The sequence below is a fragment of the Ictalurus furcatus genome, chromosome 27 (genome assembly GCF_023375685.1).
Source record: "Ictalurus furcatus strain D&B chromosome 27, Billie_1.0, whole genome shotgun sequence".
NCBI classification, from domain to species: Eukaryota; Metazoa; Chordata; class Actinopteri; order Siluriformes; family Ictaluridae; genus Ictalurus; species Ictalurus furcatus.
Genome location: NC_071281.1, coordinates 5,102,821 through 5,121,264, shown reverse-complemented (window position 1 = coordinate 5,121,264; position 18,444 = coordinate 5,102,821). Strand labels below are relative to the sequence as shown.

At 40.1% G+C, this 18,444-nt stretch overlaps 1 protein-coding gene across 2 annotated transcripts; it reads right to left on the bottom strand.

Moving 5' to 3' along the window:
- Positions 1–342: 342 nt before the first annotated feature.
- man2b1 (mannosidase, alpha, class 2B, member 1) lies at positions 343–18,444 on the bottom strand. 2 transcript variants are annotated; one of them, XM_053616670.1, is made up of 23 exons: positions 18,300–18,444; positions 17,712–17,814; positions 17,148–17,321; positions 16,526–16,719; positions 16,012–16,144; positions 15,685–15,830; positions 15,340–15,539; positions 15,082–15,202; positions 14,725–14,803; positions 14,530–14,639; positions 5,066–5,173; positions 4,654–4,770; positions 4,325–4,507; positions 3,915–4,012; positions 3,515–3,632; positions 3,298–3,416; positions 2,975–3,076; positions 2,789–2,876; positions 2,534–2,614; positions 2,229–2,447; positions 1,305–1,454; positions 885–987; positions 343–609 (listed from the first exon to the last, which is right to left on the bottom strand). In XM_053616670.1, exons 1-23 carry the CDS (start codon positions 18,402–18,404, stop codon positions 500–502), a joined length of 2,961 nt encoding a protein of 986 aa, XP_053472645.1. In that variant the 5' UTR covers positions 18,405–18,444; the 3' UTR covers positions 343–499. The 2 variants fall into 2 exon arrangements, with proteins under 2 accessions (XP_053472645.1, XP_053472646.1); XM_053616671.1 differs by lacking the exons at positions 17,712–17,814; positions 18,300–18,444 and having other exon boundaries at positions 16,927–17,290.

Genomic DNA, 18,444 nt, shown 5'->3' with positions numbered 1-18,444 from the left:
CTCAAAGACGGACCACACACACACACACGCAGTACCAGTATTACAATTAAAACTAACTGTATCAAAATCTAAATACAACTCATTTGAATTCATTAAAAGTTGTAAATATCCTGATTTTGAGTGGGTGTGGCTAAAGGTCTAGTGACATGTTCTCAGCTCCACCCACTTGTTTTTTTTTGTTTTTTTTTAAAGTAAGAAACAAAAGCTAAAACCAACACCAGACAGATTTGTGCACAAAAGCAGTAAAGAATCAGTTTGGTTGAATTCCTAATGTTTATGATTTATGTTCTGATATTTTCCTACAAAATATTCATACTTTTGGTAAAAAATAATGCCAGGGTATAGTGATATAAACACCTCTGTGTGTGTGTGTGTGTGTGTGTAAGATTATCACCTTCTCTCAGTAATACTGTGTCAGGGCTGAGCTCTGATTGGCTGGTTGATGTGGCACTGTGAACTCACTGGCTGCTGCAGTGACGGAGCTCTGTGATTGGTTGATTTATTTGTGCCGCACTCGCAGCAGGAAGGTGCGAATCTCCATGGGGTTCAGTGTAATCTCCCAGGATGAGGGGTCTCCCACATGCTCATGCAGGGGCACCGCTGTCTCACCTGCCACACCACGTTATTATTATTATTATTATTATTATTATTATTATTATAAATAGCAGAATATGACAGGATGATTTTTCTTCATGTAAATAGTTTAAGTGAAGAATTGTAAACTAAAAATAAATTGATATTCACAAATAAATACTAAATATTTACACTAATATTATTGCGTATAATAACTATTTTTAAAAAATCCTTAGTTTTCTGTTAAATACAGTCATAAATGTTTAAACTATAATAACTGTGTGTGTGTGTGTGTGTGTGTGTGTACGGACCACTGTCAGGCTTCCACTGCATGCGCTTCATGTCCTCTTTCCACTGATTGGCTCCCAGACTCATCTCAGACACACCCACTATATCCAGAGTGGAAAACAATTTCTACACAAACACACACACACACACACACACACACACTAAGGGTCAATGGTGGACTTGCTCGTGCCTCAGACTATTCACTTAGTGCATAACTGTGCTTGTGCCTCAGATCATGGACTGATGACCCAACATTCTCCTTCAGCAGAATTCTTGGTTCTGTCAGTTATAGTGAGTTGTCCAGGCCCTGAAGCAGCAAAGCCACCCCACACCCCCATGCTGCTGCTACCAGCACCACCACCACCACCACTGACTCATCAGCCCACAGAACATTATCCCAAAAAACTCTTTCACAGCGCTGTAGAATTAAAGGGGCGTATTACCTGCAGACTGATGGTGATGGGCTGAGAGTGGGCGTGGCTCTCTGAGCGCTCGTACTGATGCTCCAGCCTCAGCAGCACAGAATCCTGATCCCACTGAGACAGAGTGAGCACATGAACAGCAGGGGGCAGTGCTGAGATCAATCCTGAGAACTGAGAGAGAGAGGTAAGAGTGTGAGAAACAGAGACAGACAGACAAGTAAGTGTGTGAGAGACAAAGACAGACAAGTAAGTGTGTGAGAGACAAAGACAGACAAGTAAGTGTGTGAGAGACAAAGACAGACAAGTAAGTGTGTGAGAGACAAAGACAGACAAGTAAGTGTGTGAGCGACAGAGAGAGAGACAGACAGGTAAGAGTGTGAGAGACAGGTAAAAGTGTGAGACAGAGAGAGACAGACACAGGTTAGAGTGTGAGACAGAGAGAGACAGATACAGGTAAAAGTGTGAGACAGAGAGAGAGACAGACACAGGTTAGAGTGTGAGAGACAGACAGGTAAAAGTGTGAGACAGAGAGAGAGAGAGATACAGGTAAAAGTGTGAGACAGAGAGAGAGACAGACACAGATTAGAGTGTGAGAGACAGATAGAGAGACAGACAGGTAAAAGTGTGAGACAGAGAGACAGACAGGTAAAAGTGTGAGACAGATCGATAGACAGACAGGTAAGAGTGTGAGACAGAGAGAGAGAGAGAGAGGTAAAAGTGTGAGACAGAGGGACAGACAGACACAGGTTAGAGTGTGAGTGACAGAGACAGACAGGTAAGAGTGTGAGACAGCCAGGTAAGTGTGTGAGAGACAGACAGGTAAGAGTGTGATAATTGTTTGGATTAGTACATCCCTGGAGCAGATGCCCCTCGGTGTATCCGGCTTTTTCTATCGGACGCTCTGATTGGCTGTAAAATGAGAAAAAAAAGCGGAAAGTGATGTACTTGTGGTGTGGTGCTGTGTGCCGCCCCCTGCTGGAAGGACAGTGTGGGCTGGAACACCATCTCCTGGCCGAGTGGGCGGTGGGTGTCGGCCGCGGTGCTGGGCGGAGTCAGAGCCAAGAGCAAGCGTCCACGCACAGCCAGACCGTCATAGTATTCTCCCGGCTCAGAGAGAGGCTCGGCCACGCCCCGATTATCATCACGCAGCAAACGCCTGTGCACCTGACACACACACACACACACACGTTAGAACACTTGTTAGAACAGGGTCTGTGTTCTAGTATTGGGGCAGAGCCTGAATTAATCACCATTATCTCCAGAGAGCCGTTGTAAATGCTACTGATGCCCTGAGAGCGATCAGTCACCACCGTCATCTGGTTCTGTTCATCCTACACACACACACACACAATTCATTTAAATAAACAACTATAATTCATTTCAATTAAATAAATATAAAAAGCAAATATTATATAAAATATATATGTAAATATTTAAATAAGAAACATGTATTCATTATTTAAATAAATGAATAATTGGTTAATAAATTGCGGTGAGTCACACACCTTTATGAAAGCGCGGGTGTTGATTGGATAATAATTGCCTGCAATCGGCTCTGTCTGTTTCAGGTCCCATGTAGGGCGATAGTCTTTCCTGATTGGATAGAGCAGAATCATGTGACCTGAACTGTACTGTCTGTGTGTGTGTGTGTGTGTGTGGTGATGATATCTGTGTGATTGTGTTATCGCTACCGTCTCTGTAAGATCTCTCTGCCGTTAGAGTCGGTGTAGAAATATCCCTCTGTCTCAATGCTCGAGTCCAGCCGAGTGATCACCTCCTTCCCAAAACCATCACTGCACGCACACGCACGCGCGCGCACACACACACGTGCGCACACACACGCGCACACACACGCACACAGATACCCACACTTGTAATCACAGGATGAGTGCGTATATGTGTGACAAACAAACGTGTTAAATGTTCTGGGTATTCAATATGTTGTGTTTTTAATTTACTTATTACTCTGTGTGTATGTGTGTACATGTGTGTGAGTGCGTGTGTGTGTCCTCACTTGACCGGTATGGGTCCTACAGTCCACTCCAGCTCCAAGTGTTTGCTCTCAGTGTAGAGGCGTATGACCTGAGACACCCACGGACTGAACTGCTGTCTCACCTCCTGTACCACAGAGTTCTACACACACACACAAATTTCCTGTTTATAACTCTGTGTTTGTGTGCGTGTGTGTGTGCGTGTGTGCGTGTGTGTGTGTGTGTGTGTGTGTGTGTTACCTGCAGTGTGGTGACTTCAGGCTTCGTGTTAATGATAACGGGTGTGGATGAGTTTGGTCTGAAAATGTACGCTCCTGATGTCTGAAAGCTCTCCGAGTTGCCAACACTTGCATTGTACCTGCAACGCAACACACACACACACACACACATACAGAGGGAGAGATAGAGGGAGGGAGAGAGAGAGAGAGAGAGAGAGAGAGAGATCATTTCATCAGACATGCACCCTAACACACAAAGGCTGACTTGTCTGGACTGATTAGATATTGATCCATCACTCAGTAGCAACATTACAGTGTGTGTGTGTGTGTGTGTGTGTGTGTGTGTGTGTGTGTGTGTGTATATGTTTGAAAGTGTGTTTTGTGTATATATATATGTGTTTGCGTGTGTGAGAAAGACGGACCAGTAGAAGTTCTGTGTAAGTTTGATGGTCTGCTGGGTTTCCAGGTTGGTCAGGCCACTCACCAGTCCTGTTTGCGTGTCAAAGGTCACTTTCAGGTACTAAAACAGACAGAACACAGACCGGCTTTGTCCCTAACCACTCTGTAGTGCACTACTTTTTAAGTCCACTATGTGTAATGAAGAATAGGAAGCATTAATGCATGAACAAGGTATACACAATACCCATAATGCATCTGGTTTGAGAGGTTCAGGGACCTAGTTCAGGGACCTAGTTCAGGGTAAATGGCGCTCCGGGTTCTTACTTGGTTCTGGACAGAGGGACTGCTAGCTTTTGAGTCCTAGATAGATGATGAAACACTAGGTTCTGTCCTGGAACACTGGGTTCTGGATAGAGAGATTGTTAGTTCTAACCTTATTCTGGATGGAGGGCGGGGCTACAGGTTTGGGTGAGGGCGGGGCGGGGCTGTTCTTCAGCAGTGTGACGGTGTAGGTGTTGAAGCCCAATGAAGGAGCCTGAACTTGGAAGACCAATTCAAATTGAGCAGAACCACGATCTCGCCTCAAAGCCTGAGTCGCCTTGGACACGGGTATCACCTGAGAGAGCGACAGAGAGAGCGACAGAGAGAGCGAGAGGGCAGGATTAATTGAAAATTTTTAACGGCCTGTAGACTTTACGTTAACAAGGCTTTCAAAAGAATATTAATTATGCCTGATTAAAAAAAGATCTGAAACACATCCACCTGATTGTCCACAGGTGCGCCATCCGAGTCCGTGACGTTGTAGACCGTTCCGTTAACAGGCAGGTGAACCGACCAGCTCACGGGACGAGCCAGAGGGTTATACACATTCAGCAAGAACTGAGAGATCAAAACAGAGAATGTTAGCAGTTAAGTGCTAAACAACTGTAAAGCCACGCCCACTAAATACATCACCAGATTCCTGGAAATGGAGTTCTGGTTCTGGAAGTTTCAGGTTCAAAACTTTGAATTGGGACTGAGACACTACAGTGTGGCTTGGTGGGCCTCCAGCTAAGACACCTTAAATCTCAAGGAAGGTCAAAGAAACTTCTAGAGCGAAAACTGCTTACAAAAGTGGGCGGAGATACTATTTAGCTCTGCTGGTCTTCAGTGTGCATTATATCGTAGGTGTTACCTGTTTGCTGCTTTCAGTGAGAGGACACGCACTAATGTTGAGGTTCTCGCAGAAGACACGTGGCACGTCAGAGCCACTGAGAAACGCCAGAGAGTTACTGACCAACACCTACAGAGAGACAGACAGAATGGAATAAAGTGGGAATTTGATGGATGTCACCTCACACTAAGTCACTCCTGAGAACAAATGTATACAGTCAACTAGATGCCCTGTTCTGGTGTTTCTACTCGACTTAGCAATGAACATGCTGGTCAGAATCAAAGGGAGTGTAGGGGTTTTCTGACCAAATCTGGTGTCCACCTTTCGTCCAGTAGACTGTTAATGGATGACCTCGCAGAAACAACACGGTGTGTCTGGCTACAGATGGAACTTCTAAGATCTCATGACCTGGGTATGGATGCTTTAAACCAAACAAAGTCCAGGTCCCAGGTTTTGAAGTGCAGGAAGGAAACTGACAGGTTCTGCTTCTGAGTCCAGATTCCATCCTCCATCAAAAAGCCTGTCAAGAACTTTGACTGCACCCTGAGGAACACCTCTGCATTACAGAAACTGAAAACTTGGCTGACTTCAGTGGAGAAACCAGGTCTGGCAGGGACGTCCAAGGTCTTCCAGCATCTACCTTTAAGCCCTGTGGGACATGCTGGTCTATGCCCCAGTGTCACATGATCTACAGTTTTCCAAAGGAGCTCAATCACTGTCTTTGTAGGTGGTGAGAGTTGCTGCAAAGGCAGACAGCTCCTCTTCAGCAAAAAAGGAGTTCATGCTGACCAGTGGAAAATGGGTGCTGTGATACGAATCCTACTTGGACACCATCATCTCCAAGACAAGCAAAGAGGTGAGGGTTAGGATTGAGTGGAGGACACAGGATGCAGTCGACCAGGCCAAGTCAAGATCAGTGGTCCAGGTTATCAGGAAAGGTAACATGCTGAGCAATTGTTAAGACAAGGCACAAAACCAGGAACATCAACTCGTTCGGAAGGATGTTCATGGAAGCATAGAGGAAATAAACACCAGCAAGATGTTGGGATCTGACACGAGGATGCATGCAGGAAATGGGCAGAAACACGTCTCGGTCAGACTTTCTTCCCAATTGCATCCAATCTCTTCTGTTGAGGGATGCCTTCAGAGCCTTAAAAGAAGATTCCTGAAGCACAATCTCAACTGTTTTTCAACTGCCTTGGAGGTGATGCCACCACTGGTGATGGCAGATGTAATTTGTACTGGGATCAATAATAGAACACACCACCACTGACTTTGTCAAAACTGGGAAGGAACCAAAACGCATTGCGAGTGGTCCTCTCCAAGGCAAGTGACCAGAGAGCTGAAGGTTGACCTACAGAAGCAGCAGAAGTTCCTGGACTCCTCTGCAGCAATCATGGTTAGGTGAGACATGGTCCTCGCGGTTGGAAAAGCAATACTGGTGGCTCTGTCTGACCAAGGACAAAGGAGGACCTGGTTGACGTACGCCAGAGGCAAGGATGGAGGAGAACTTCCAAGGCTTGGCATGAGACTATGTATAAAAAAACCCTCAAAATCCTGGGTGTCACAGGACTGCACTGTAGACAAGATGCCAGGAACATAGCAGAAACCAGAGATAGAACCTCCAGAAGGCTATGGACTTGATCCATAGGAGGGGAATACCGGAGATACCGTTTCACAGTTTGTGACTTAACCCCAGCTGTGTTACCTGGACCTGAAACACACCTGTATCACCAGAAGTCTGAAACAACTCATCACATGCCAAAGAGAGAAAGAGAGCTTCATCCACCTTTCTTTCTTTTTCCACCCAATAAATAAATGACTAACATTACTAACTGCATGACGTTTTGGATTTTCCTTCATACCTTCATCACTTTCAGCTCAAAAACAGGAACTACTGAATTATTATTATTAGTAGTAGTGGTAGTAGTAATAGTCGCCGTAGTCGTCAGAGTAGTAGTAGTAGTATTAGTCAGAGTATTAATAGTAGTAGTAGTAGTCAGAGTAGTAGTAGTAGTCGTAGTCAGAGTAGTAATAGTAATAGTAGTCAGAGTAGTAGTAGTAGTAATAGTAGTCAGAGTAGTAGTAGTAATAGTAGTCAGAGTAGTAGTAGTAGTCAGAGTATTAATAGTAGTAGTAGTAGTCAGAGTATTAATAGTAGTCAGAGTAGTAGTAGTAGTCGTAGTCAGAGTAGTAATAGTCAGAGTAGTAGTAGTCAGAGTAGTAGCAGTCAGAGTATTAACCCTCTTACCCCGTAAGGCCGAAAAACCGGCTTGCCCGTCTTTGATCTATTCCCGTTAGGACGATATACCGGCTTGGTCGTCTATGCCAAGTCCCCGTAAGGCCGGTATACCGGCATTACTCTGCTATGATTCCTTACTTATTTAATTATTATTTTTGACCCGGAAGGTTGACGACGTCATGACGTCACGACGTGATTACGACATCATGCCGTCATTACAATGAAGATGATCCAAGCGTGAATATTGGTGTAATAGTAGAAGTGAACTAAAAATGCCAAAGCGAAAAGCTAATCGTGTTCCAGTTAAAGTTACACCTACAGTGAACACAGGTACATCTAAAACAGTGGAAAAAAAAGAAAACATACACAGTTACACATGCGAGAGCAAGGACTCTAGATAGTGACAGCAGTGAAAGTTCAGGCGATGTTGAAACCGAAACCGAAACTGATAGTGAAGCAAACTCTCCTGATTCAGACCCTGATCCGTCTTCATCTTCAGCATCAACCAGTGCGACTGACACTGCAGGGGTTTGGAGTCATAACGTGACATTCTGTGCATTCATGAAAACAGTACCTGCTGGTCTGATTATCACCAGAAACTTGACTTTTGGCGCTAAAATGCATTTATTCAAAGGCATTGACCACGCTGATGCTCGTATGGTGCTTCTAAATGATTAGAAGGATTTTAGCAAGCATGTTTCGTAATTTCTCTAGTTAAGAATTGTTCTTTAAGGGGAGTAAAAACACTGAACTGCTTCATTTTCAAAGTAATATTACACAAATACATTATTATAAGTTGTTTCAAGGCCAAAAAAAGTTAAAATTAAAATGTTGATTTTGGGGCCAATTTTGGCCCGGGAACTCAGGGTTGGCATGCTGTTTCTATGGGGAATATAGGGTTGTGGGACATAATACTGTGGGAACTAAGGGGTAAGAGGGTTAATAGTAGTAGCAGTAGTAGTAGTCAGAGTAGTAGTAGTAGTAGTAGTCGTCAGAGTATTAATAGTAGTAGCAGTAGTCAGAGTATTAATAGTAGTAGTAGTCGTCAGAGTAGTAGTAGTCGTCAGAGTATTAATAGTAGTAGCAGTAGTCAGAGTATTAATAGTAGTAGTAGTCGTCAGAGAAGTACTAGTAGTATTAGTCAGAGTATTAATAGTAGTAGTAGTATTAGTCAGAGTATTAATAGTAGTAGTTGTAATCAGAGTAGTAATAGTAGTAGTAGTCAGAGTATTAATAGTAGTAGTAGTAGCCAGAGAAGTATTAGTAGTATTAGTCAGAGTATTAATAGTAGTAGTAGTCAGAGTAGTAATAGTAGTCAGAGTAGTAGTAGTAGTATTAGTCAGAGTATTAATAGTAGTAGTATTAGTCAGAGTATTAATAGTAGTAGTAGTAGTCAGAGTATTAATAGTAGTAGTAGTCAGAGTGGTAGTAGTAGTAGTATTAGTCAGAGTATTAATAGTAGTAGTTGTAGTCAGAGTAGTAATAGTAGTAGTAGTCAGAGTATTAATAGTAGTAGTAGTAGCCAGAGAAGTATTAGTAGTATTAGTCAGAGTATTAATAGTAGTAGTAGTCAGAGTAGTAATAGTAGTCAGAGTAGTAGTAGTAGTATTAGTCAGAGTATTAATAGTAGTAGTAGTCAGAGTAGTAGTAGTATTAGTCAGAGTATTAATAGTAGTATTAGTCAGAGTATTAATAGTAGTAGTAGTAGTCAGAGTATTAATAGTAGTAGTAGTATTAGTCAGAGTATTAATAGTAGTAGTAGTAGTAGTCAGAGTATTTATAGTAGTAGTAGTATTAGTCAGAGTATTAACAGTGGTAGTAGTAGTCAGAGTATTAATAGTAGTAGTAGTATTAGTCAGAGTATTAATAGTAGTAGTAGTCAGAGTAGTAATAGTAGTCAGAGTAGTAGTAGTAGTATTAGTCAGAATATTAATAGTAGTAGTAGTAGTCAGAGTAGTAGTAGTAGTTGTAGTCAGAGTAGTAGTAGTATTAGTCAGAGTATTAATAGTAGTAGTAGTAGTCAGAGTATTAATAGTAGTAGTAGTCGTCAGAGTAGTAGTAGTAGTCGTCAGAGTATTAATAGTAGTAGTAGTAGTAGTCAGAGTATTAATAGTAGTAGTCGTAGTCAGAGTAGTAATAGTAGTCAGAGTAGTAGTAGTAGTAGTCAGAGTATTAATAGTAGTAGTATTAGTCAGAGTGGTAGTAGTAGTAGTAGTAGTCAGAGTGGTAGTAGTAGTAGTATTAGTCAGAGTATTAATAGTAGTAGTTGTAGTCAGAGTAGTAATAGTAGTAGTAGTCAGAGTATTAATAGTAGTAGTAGTCAGAGTATTAATAGTAGTAGTAGTAGTCAGAGTATTAATAGTAGTAGTAGTATTAGTCAGAGTATTAATAGTAGTAGTAGTAGTAGTCAGAGTATTAATAGTAGTAGTAGTATTAGTCAGAGTATTAATAGTGGTAGTAGTAGTCAGAGTATTAATAGTAGTAGTAGTATTAGTCAGAGTATTAATAGTAGTAGTAGTCAGAGTAGTAATAGTAGTCAGAGTAGTAGTAGTAGTATTAGTCAGAGTATTAATAGTAGTAGTAGTAGTCAGAGTAGTAGTAGTAGTTGTAGTCAGAGTAGTAGTAGTATTAGTCAGAGTATTAATAGTAGTAGTAGTCGTCAGAGTAGTAGTAGTAGTCGTCAGAGTATTAATAGTAGTAGTAGTAGTAGTCAGAGTATTAATAGTAGTAGTCGTAGTCAGAGTAGTAATAGTAGTCAGAGTAGTAGTAGTAGTCAGAGTATTAATAGTAGTAGTAGTAGTCAGAGTATTAATAGTAGTAGTAGTCAGAGTGGTAGTAGTAGTAGTATTAGTCAGAGTATTAATAGTAGTAGTTGTAGTCAGAGTAGTAATAGTAGTAGTAGTCAGAGTATTAATAGTAGTAGTAGTAGCCAGAGAAGTATTAGTAGTATTAGTCAGAGTATTAATAGTAGTAGTAGTCAGAGTAGTAATAGTAGTCAGAGTAGTAGTAGTAGTATTAGTCAGAGTATTAATAGTAGTAGTAGTCAGAGTAGTAGTAGTAGTTGTAGTCAGAGTAGTAATAGTCAGAGTAGTAGTAGTATTAGTCAGAGTATTAATAGTAGTATTAGTCAGAGTATTAATAGTAGTAGTAGTAGTCAGAGTATTAATAGTAGTAGTAGTATTAGTCAGAGTATTAACAGTAGTAGTAGTAGTCAGAGTATTAATAGTAGTAGTAGTAGTAGTCAGAGTATTAATAGTAGTAGTAGTAGTAGTCAGAGTATTAATAGTAGTAGTAGTATTAGTCAGAGTATTAATAGTGGTAGTAGTATTAGTCAGAGTATTAATAGTGGTAGTAGTAGTCAGAGTATTAATAGTAGTAGTAGTATTAGTCAGAGTATTAATAGTAGTAGTAGTCAGAGTAGTAATAGTAGTCAGAGTAGTAGTAGTAGTATTAGTCAGAGTATTAATAGTAGTAGTAGTAGTCAGAGTAGTAGTAGTAGTTGTAGTCAGAGTAGTAGTAGTATTAGTCAGAGTATTAATAGTAGTAGTAGTAGTAGTCAGAGTATTAATAGTAGTAGTAGTCGTCAGAGTAGTAGTAGTAGTCGTCAGAGTATTAATAGTAGTAGTAGTAGTAGTCAGAGTATTAATAGTAGTAGTCGTAGTCAGAGTAGTAATAGTAGTCAGAGTAGTAGTAGTAGTAGTCAGAGTATTAATAGTAGTAGTATTAGTCAGAGTATTAATAGTAGTAGTAGTAGTCAGAGTATTAATAGTAGTAGTAGTAGTCAGAGTATTAATAGTAGTAGTAGTAGTCAGAGTATTAATAGTAGTAGTAGTCAGAGTGGTAGTAGTAGTAGTATTAGTCAGAGTAGTAATAGTAGTAGTAGTCAGAGTATTAATAGTAGTAGTAGTAGCCAGAGAAGTATTAGTAGTATTAGTCAGAGTATTAATAGTAGTAGTAGTCAGAGTAGTAATAGTAGTCAGAGTAGTAGTAGTAGTATTAGTCAGAGTATTAATAGTAGTAGTAGTCAGAGTAGTAGTAGTAGTTATAGTCAGAGTAGTAGTAGTATTAGTCAGAGTATTAATAGTAGTAGTAGTCAGAGTAGTAATAGTAGTCAGAGTAGTAGTAGTAGTATTAGTCAGAGTATTAATAGTAGTAGTAGTAGTCAGAGTAGTAGTAGTAGTTGTAGTCAGAGTAGTAGTAGTATTAGTCAGAGTATTAATAGTAGTAGTAGTCGTCAGAGTAGTAGTAGTAGTCGTCAGAGTATTAATAGTAGTAGTAGTAGTAGTCAGAGTATTAATAGTAGTAGTCGTAGTCAGAGTAGTAATAGTAGTCAGAGTAGTAGTAGTAGTCAGAGTATTAATAGTAGTAGTAGTAGTCAGAGTATTAATAGTAGTAGTAGTCAGAGTGGTAGTAGTAGTAGTATTAGTCAGAGTATTAATAGTAGTAGTTGTAGTCAGAGTAGTAATAGTAGTAGTAGTCAGAGTATTAATAGTAGTAGTAGTAGCCAGAGAAGTATTAGTAGTATTAGTCAGAGTATTAATAGTAGTAGTAGTCAGAGTAGTAATAGTAGTCAGAGTAGTAGTAGTAGTATTAGTCAGAGTATTAATAGTAGTAGTAGTCAGAGTAGTAGTAGTAGTTGTAGTCAGAGTAGTAATAGTCAGAGTAGTAGTAGTATTAGTCAGAGTATTAATAGTAGTATTAGTCAGAGTATTAATAGTAGTAGTAGTAGTCAGAGTATTAATAGTAGTAGTAGTATTAGTCAGAGTATTAACAGTAGTAGTAGTAGTCAGAGTATTAATAGTAGTAGTAGTAGTAGTCAGAGTATTAATAGTAGTAGTAGTAGTAGTCAGAGTATTAATAGTAGTAGTAGTATTAGTCAGAGTATTAATAGTGGTAGTAGTATTAGTCAGAGTATTAATAGTGGTAGTAGTAGTCAGAGTATTAATAGTAGTAGTAGTATTAGTCAGAGTATTAATAGTAGTAGTAGTCAGAGTAGTAATAGTAGTCAGAGTAGTAGTAGTAGTATTAGTCAGAGTATTAATAGTAGTAGTAGTAGTCAGAGTAGTAGTAGTAGTTGTAGTCAGAGTAGTAGTAGTATTAGTCAGAGTATTAATAGTAGTAGTAGTAGTAGTCAGAGTATTAATAGTAGTAGTAGTCGTCAGAGTAGTAGTAGTAGTCGTCAGAGTATTAATAGTAGTAGTAGTAGTAGTCAGAGTATTAATAGTAGTAGTCGTAGTCAGAGTAGTAATAGTAGTCAGAGTAGTAGTAGTAGTAGTCAGAGTATTAATAGTAGTAGTATTAGTCAGAGTATTAATAGTAGTAGTAGTAGTCAGAGTATTAATAGTAGTAGTAGTAGTCAGAGTATTAATAGTAGTAGTAGTAGTCAGAGTATTAATAGTAGTAGTAGTCAGAGTGGTAGTAGTAGTAGTATTAGTCAGAGTAGTAATAGTAGTAGTAGTCAGAGTATTAATAGTAGTAGTAGTAGCCAGAGAAGTATTAGTAGTATTAGTCAGAGTATTAATAGTAGTAGTAGTCAGAGTAGTAATAGTAGTCAGAGTAGTAGTAGTAGTATTAGTCAGAGTATTAATAGTAGTAGTAGTCAGAGTAGTAGTAGTAGTTATAGTCAGAGTAGTAGTAGTATTAGTCAGAGTATTAATAGTAGTATTAGTCAGAGTATTAATAGTAGTATTAGTCAGAGTATTAATAGTAGTAGTAGTAGTCAGAGTATTAATAGTAGTAGTAGTATTAGTCAGAGTATTAATAGTAGTAGTAGTAGTAGTCAGAGTATTAATAGTAGTAGTAGTATTAGTCAGAGTATTAATAGTGGTAGTAGTAGTCAGAGTATTAATAGTAGTAGTAGTATTAGTCAGAGTATTAATAGTAGTAGTAGTCAGAGTAGTAATAGTAGTCAGAGTAGTAGTAGTAGTAGTATTAGTCAGAGTATTAATAGTAGTAGTAGTAGTCAGAGTAGTAGTAGTAGTTGTAGTCAGAGTAGTAGTAGTATTAGTCAGAGTATTAATAGTAGTAGTAGTATTAGTCAGAGTATTAATAGTAGTAGTCAGAGTATTAATAGTAGTAGTAGTAGTCAGAGTAGTAGTAGTAGTTGTAGTCAGACTATTAATAGTAGTAGTAGTAGTCAGAGTATTAACAGTAGTAGTCAGAGTAGTAGTAGTAGTATTAGTCAGAGTATTAATAGTAGTAGTCGTCAGAGTATTAATAGTAGTAGTAGTCGTCAGAGTATTAATAGTAGTAGTAGTAGTCAGAGTATTAATAGTAGTAGTAGTATTAGTCAGAGTATTAATAGTAGTAGTAGTCAGACTATTAATAGTAGTAGTAGTAGTCAGAGTATTAATAGTAGTAGTCAGAGTAGTAGTTGTAGTATTAGTCAGAGTATTAATAGTAGTAGTCGTCAGAGTATTAATAGTAGTAGTAGTATTAGTCAGAGTATTAATAGTAGTAGTAGTATTAGTCAGAGTATTAATAGTAGTAGTCAGAGTATTAATAGTAGTAGTAGTAGTCAGAGTAGTAGTAGTAGTTGTAGTCAGACTATTAATAGTAGTAGTAGTGGTCAGAGTATTAATAGTAGTAGTCAGAGTAGTAGTAGTAGTATTAGTCAGAGTATTAATAGTAGTAGTCGTCAGAGTATTAATAGTAGTAGTAGTAGTCAGAGTATTAATAGTAGTAGTAGTATTAGTCAGAGTATTAATAGTAGTAGTAGTCAGACTATTAATAGTAGTAGTAGTAGTCAGAGTATTAATAGTAGTAGTCAGAGTAGTAGTAGTAGTATTAGTCAGAGTATTAATAGTAGTAGTCGTCAGAGTATTAATAGTAGTAGTAGTATTAGTCAGAGTATTAATAGTAGTAGTAGTATTAGTCAGAGTATTAATAGTAGTAGTAGTAGTCGTCAGAGTATTAATAGTAGTAGTAGTAGTCAGAGTATTAATAGTAGTAGTAGTATTAGTCAGAGTATTAATAGTAGTAGTAGTCAGACTATTAATAGTAGTAGTAGTAGTCAGAGTATTAATAGTAGTAGTCAGAGTAGTAGTAGTAGTAGTATTAGTCAGAGTATTAATAGTAGTAGTCGTCAGAGTATTAATAGTAGTAGTAGTATTAGTCAGAGTATTAATAGTAGTAGTAGTATTAGTCAGAGTATTAATAGTAGTAGTAGTAGTCGTCAGAGTATTAATAGTGGTAGTAGCATTGGTCAGAGTATTAATAGTAGAAGTAGTATTAGTAGTAGTACCTGGCAGTGTGCCGAGCCAATGGCGAGCCTCTTGGCATAGTCGTCGGCAACGTGCTGCTTCTCAGTACCAGAAACCGCATCGTGGTGCTGCGCAACAGCCATTGCACGCTCTGATTGGACAAACAGCAAGTCAGTCAATTACTTAGCAGCCAATAGGAATCCAGATAATTTCGAACACTTTAATAATGAACTTACTCAGCGTGTCGCTGTTTCCCTCTCCAAATGGGCCATGTGTGGACTTCAGCCCACCCAGCACCTCCAACTGATTACACGTCTGAGACACAGAGACGCAAACAAATAAAAAGATATCTTAAAGGATTATGAAAAAATTTAAAATAAAAACATTGGTCCTACAGCTTTCCTGGTTACCATGACAACTGACCAGCGGTTCCATCCCAAAATATACACATTTAGACAAGAGTCCCGTCTCAAACTATCCATTACCGTACAAGAAAGGTTCCAAAATGTACTATTTCACATGGTAGTATGCAGTAGAGGATGGCTATGTTTATTTAGCCCTTCGCAGGTGTGTGTGTGTGTGTGTGTGTTGACCTGCAGGAAGCTGTTACTGAGTCTCTCGTAACGTTTGAGCGCCGGCCGGCTCGTGAAGTAACCGGTCCAGAAATCATGAGCAGCGTCAGCGTACGGGAAAAAATCATCTGTCTTTAATGGCCTGAGTTAGGGACAGAATAATAACAAAGTTTTACTGTCATATGAGCTGCTATAAGTGACACACTATTCCGTAAGAGAGAGATTGTGTGTGTGTGTGTGTGTGTGTGTGTGTGTGTGTGTGTGTGTGTGTGTACTGACCAGGTGATGTTAGCTAGGTTGAGTTCCTGTAGGTAACATGAAGGGGTGGAGTAAAGGACGTGGACTCTGCTTCCCTGCACCTGCCTGGCGTTAACGTAGTGGATCAGCTTGTCCATGTTCTTATACCACGGGATAGCGTTCTCGTACTGGAAATCAGAACCCATCGTCATGATGATGTGATTCGTCTTGTACTTCTCAGCCTGGGGGAGTTTCTCACACACACACACACACACACACACACACACACACACACACACACACACACACACACACACACACACAGAAGAGCATTTTAGACACCAGCCTTGTGATCCACATTACGAACCTATCTTCACCTGTCCTCACCTGTATGCCTGAGAGACTGATGAAAGTGTCCACCAGTTGGTCCACGTTGTAGTCCTCGAGGTCCGGGTCATCCTGCACCGGGGCATCAGAGCAGGACTGATCCCAACAGAACCCATCAGGAGGGTTATAACCATTCGGGAGAACACCTACACACACACACGATACAGTTTAATATTACAAATGTCCAAATTTTGAAGACATCCTTGTTCATCCAAATTAAATAGGCATGACATCAAACCAAGTGTAAGTGTGTGTGATAAGTGTGTGGTGTGTGTGTCTGTGAGTGAGTGAGTGAGTGAGTAAGAGTGAGAGAGAGAGAGAGTGTACCAGTGAAGAGGTCAGCAGTCGGGGGTTCTAGGCTCTCACTCGCTCTCCACACCATCTCCATCTCCTGCATCTTCATCCTGCGAGCTTTATCCTGATAATCCAGACGGCCAAAGAACAAGCCATCATAGCCCATCTGTACCACACACACACACACACACACACACACACACACACACTAAACATTTGAACATATGCACCCAAACTACCACACAGAAACAGGTGTGTGTTGGTGAAGTGAATGATAACTACTAAGAAATCATTAGCAGTCAAGTGTGTGTTTCCGGGACAGGTGTGTGTTTCCGGGACGTTAGCGTTACCCGGGGCAGGTGTGTGTTTCCGGGACGTTAGCATTACCTGGGGCAGGTGTGTGTTTTCTGGACAGGTAAAGAACCAGGTGATCTACTGTATAGTTGTGTGATATCCGAGTGTCAGTCATATTCACTAAGAAATCATATTTGAGATACGTAATGTATTATCTGTATAGTTGGGCATTACCTGGGCATGTGTGCGTTACCTGGGCGAACATGGAGGCGTGTTCTCGGGCGTGGCCGAACGGGTCGATGTGCCAGGCCACTCGAGGTCGACCACAATCTCCAAACGTGTCGTTTAGAAAGCGCAGACCGAGAGTCATCTGATCTATTACTGCACTGTAGTGTGTGCTGGCTTCATCACTCATACACCAACCTCCATTAACAAACTCCAACCGGCCTGCAGAGAGAGAGAGAGACAGAGAGAGAGAGAGAGAGAGAGAGCGAGAGAGAGAGAGAGAGATTCAATGGAAAAGCACTCACTATAATCTTTATTTCTTTCCATCTTTCTTCTTCTCTCTTTTTCTTTCTCCTCCATAATTTTCCTCCAGTCAATTCCTTCATTCGTTTTCTTTTTCCTAGCTTCTCTCCTTCTTATTTCCTTCACCTCTTTTCTTCCCATTATCCATTCTTTCTTTTTGATGCCCTATGTTTCTTCCTTCTTTCTTCCATCACGTTTTCATCCTTATTTTCTTTCTTTCCCTCATCCCGTCATCATTCACCTCACAGCCCTAACGCAGCCCGGTGTGTAACAGTTCCCATGCTGCTGTGTATGAGCGAGAGAACTATTGAGGAGATGAATGAGGAGAAGAACAGACGAACTCTGACCCTGCTCCACCAGCTGGGTGACGATGTTCCGTGTCTGCTGATCCTGCTGTTTCCACCAGCGATAGAAGAACGCCGTCTCCACGTAGATGAACCTGCGCGCTGGATCCTTCTGTAGCTCCGACACCACCGAGTCCAGGATGTACTGAACCCCGGCATGCTGGATATTATTACGGCCTACACACACACACACACACACACACAGAAGTGCTGTGTTAGTAATGTTCTCCATTGTATCACCTCATAAACATCATATGATGGGCATCACGCATATGCACACTGTGTGTGTGTGTGTGTGTGTGTGTGTGTGTGTGTGTGTACATACAGCTGAGTACAAAAGTCCACTACTGCACCATCATGAGACCAAAACACAGTATTCTGATTGGCTAATATTTGTCAATATCATGTAGCATAATATTATTAATATTAATAACAACAACAATAATAACATTATTAGTATTATACATTTATATATATATATTAGAAATTCAGCCAAACTTAATATCACATAGAACATTCCATGCTGTGTGTGTGCGTGTGTGTCTCCCTAACTATACAGTGTTTTACCTCCATAGTAGTACTGATCCACAGTCTTCAGCCAGCCCACATCATCATGTGTGTGAGGAACCAAGTGCACGTTCAGCATGGATGGCTTTGTTGCTGGACATGACTACACACACACACACACACACACACACACACACACACTTATTAAGGATGTCCATATTACACTTAACCACTTAATAATCACACTGAAGTTGATGAATTTCCTATGCAAGCATTCTCCCCAAATGTTTTATTCCTCTTACACCACAGCAATCTGACAACAATTCCTTTCTTATTATTATTAAAGAATACATTGATATTATTATATTATTTTAAAAATGACGCATTAGCTAGCACTGTGACTGTGAAAACTCACGCTTTATAATAGATAAATCTCCAACATCACGGTTTAGTTACTTTCACTTACAAATAGTTTCACTTTCGCACACTGACAATGTAGAGACAGCAAATTAAATAGAAATAGAAAGAGTAACTACACCAGGAACTAAAACAGGCACACACAGTAAACCGAGACAAGTAGATAAAGCGAGTTAAAACCGTGTGTGTGTGTGTGTGTGTAGTAACAATTTCCCCCCTCAGTTCACACACCTTGTACCCGCACACCGGCTCTCTCAAGCTAGGGAAACACCACACACCCGCCGCAGGACACAGGAGCAGAAACCCGGCCAGAGGAAGGAGCCTGTCCGCCGCCATGTTGCACAACAACACAGTCACATGACTCCCGGCTTCGAGT

Bases quoted from the DNA above. Each gene is read 5' to 3' on its own strand.
- man2b1 (XM_053616670.1), bottom strand. From the start codon at position 18,404: ATGGCGGCGGACAGGCTCCTTCCTCTGGCCGGGTTTCTGCTCCTGTGT. The intron at 17,815-18,299 runs GTGTGTGAACTG...GTGTGTGTGTAG, and splicing joins AGCCGGTGTGCGGGTACAAG to TCATGTCCAGCAACAAAGCC. The intron at 2,877-2,974 runs GTAGCGATAACA...CTATCCAATCAG, and splicing joins AGAGAGATCTTACAGAGACG to GAAAGACTATCGCCCTACAT.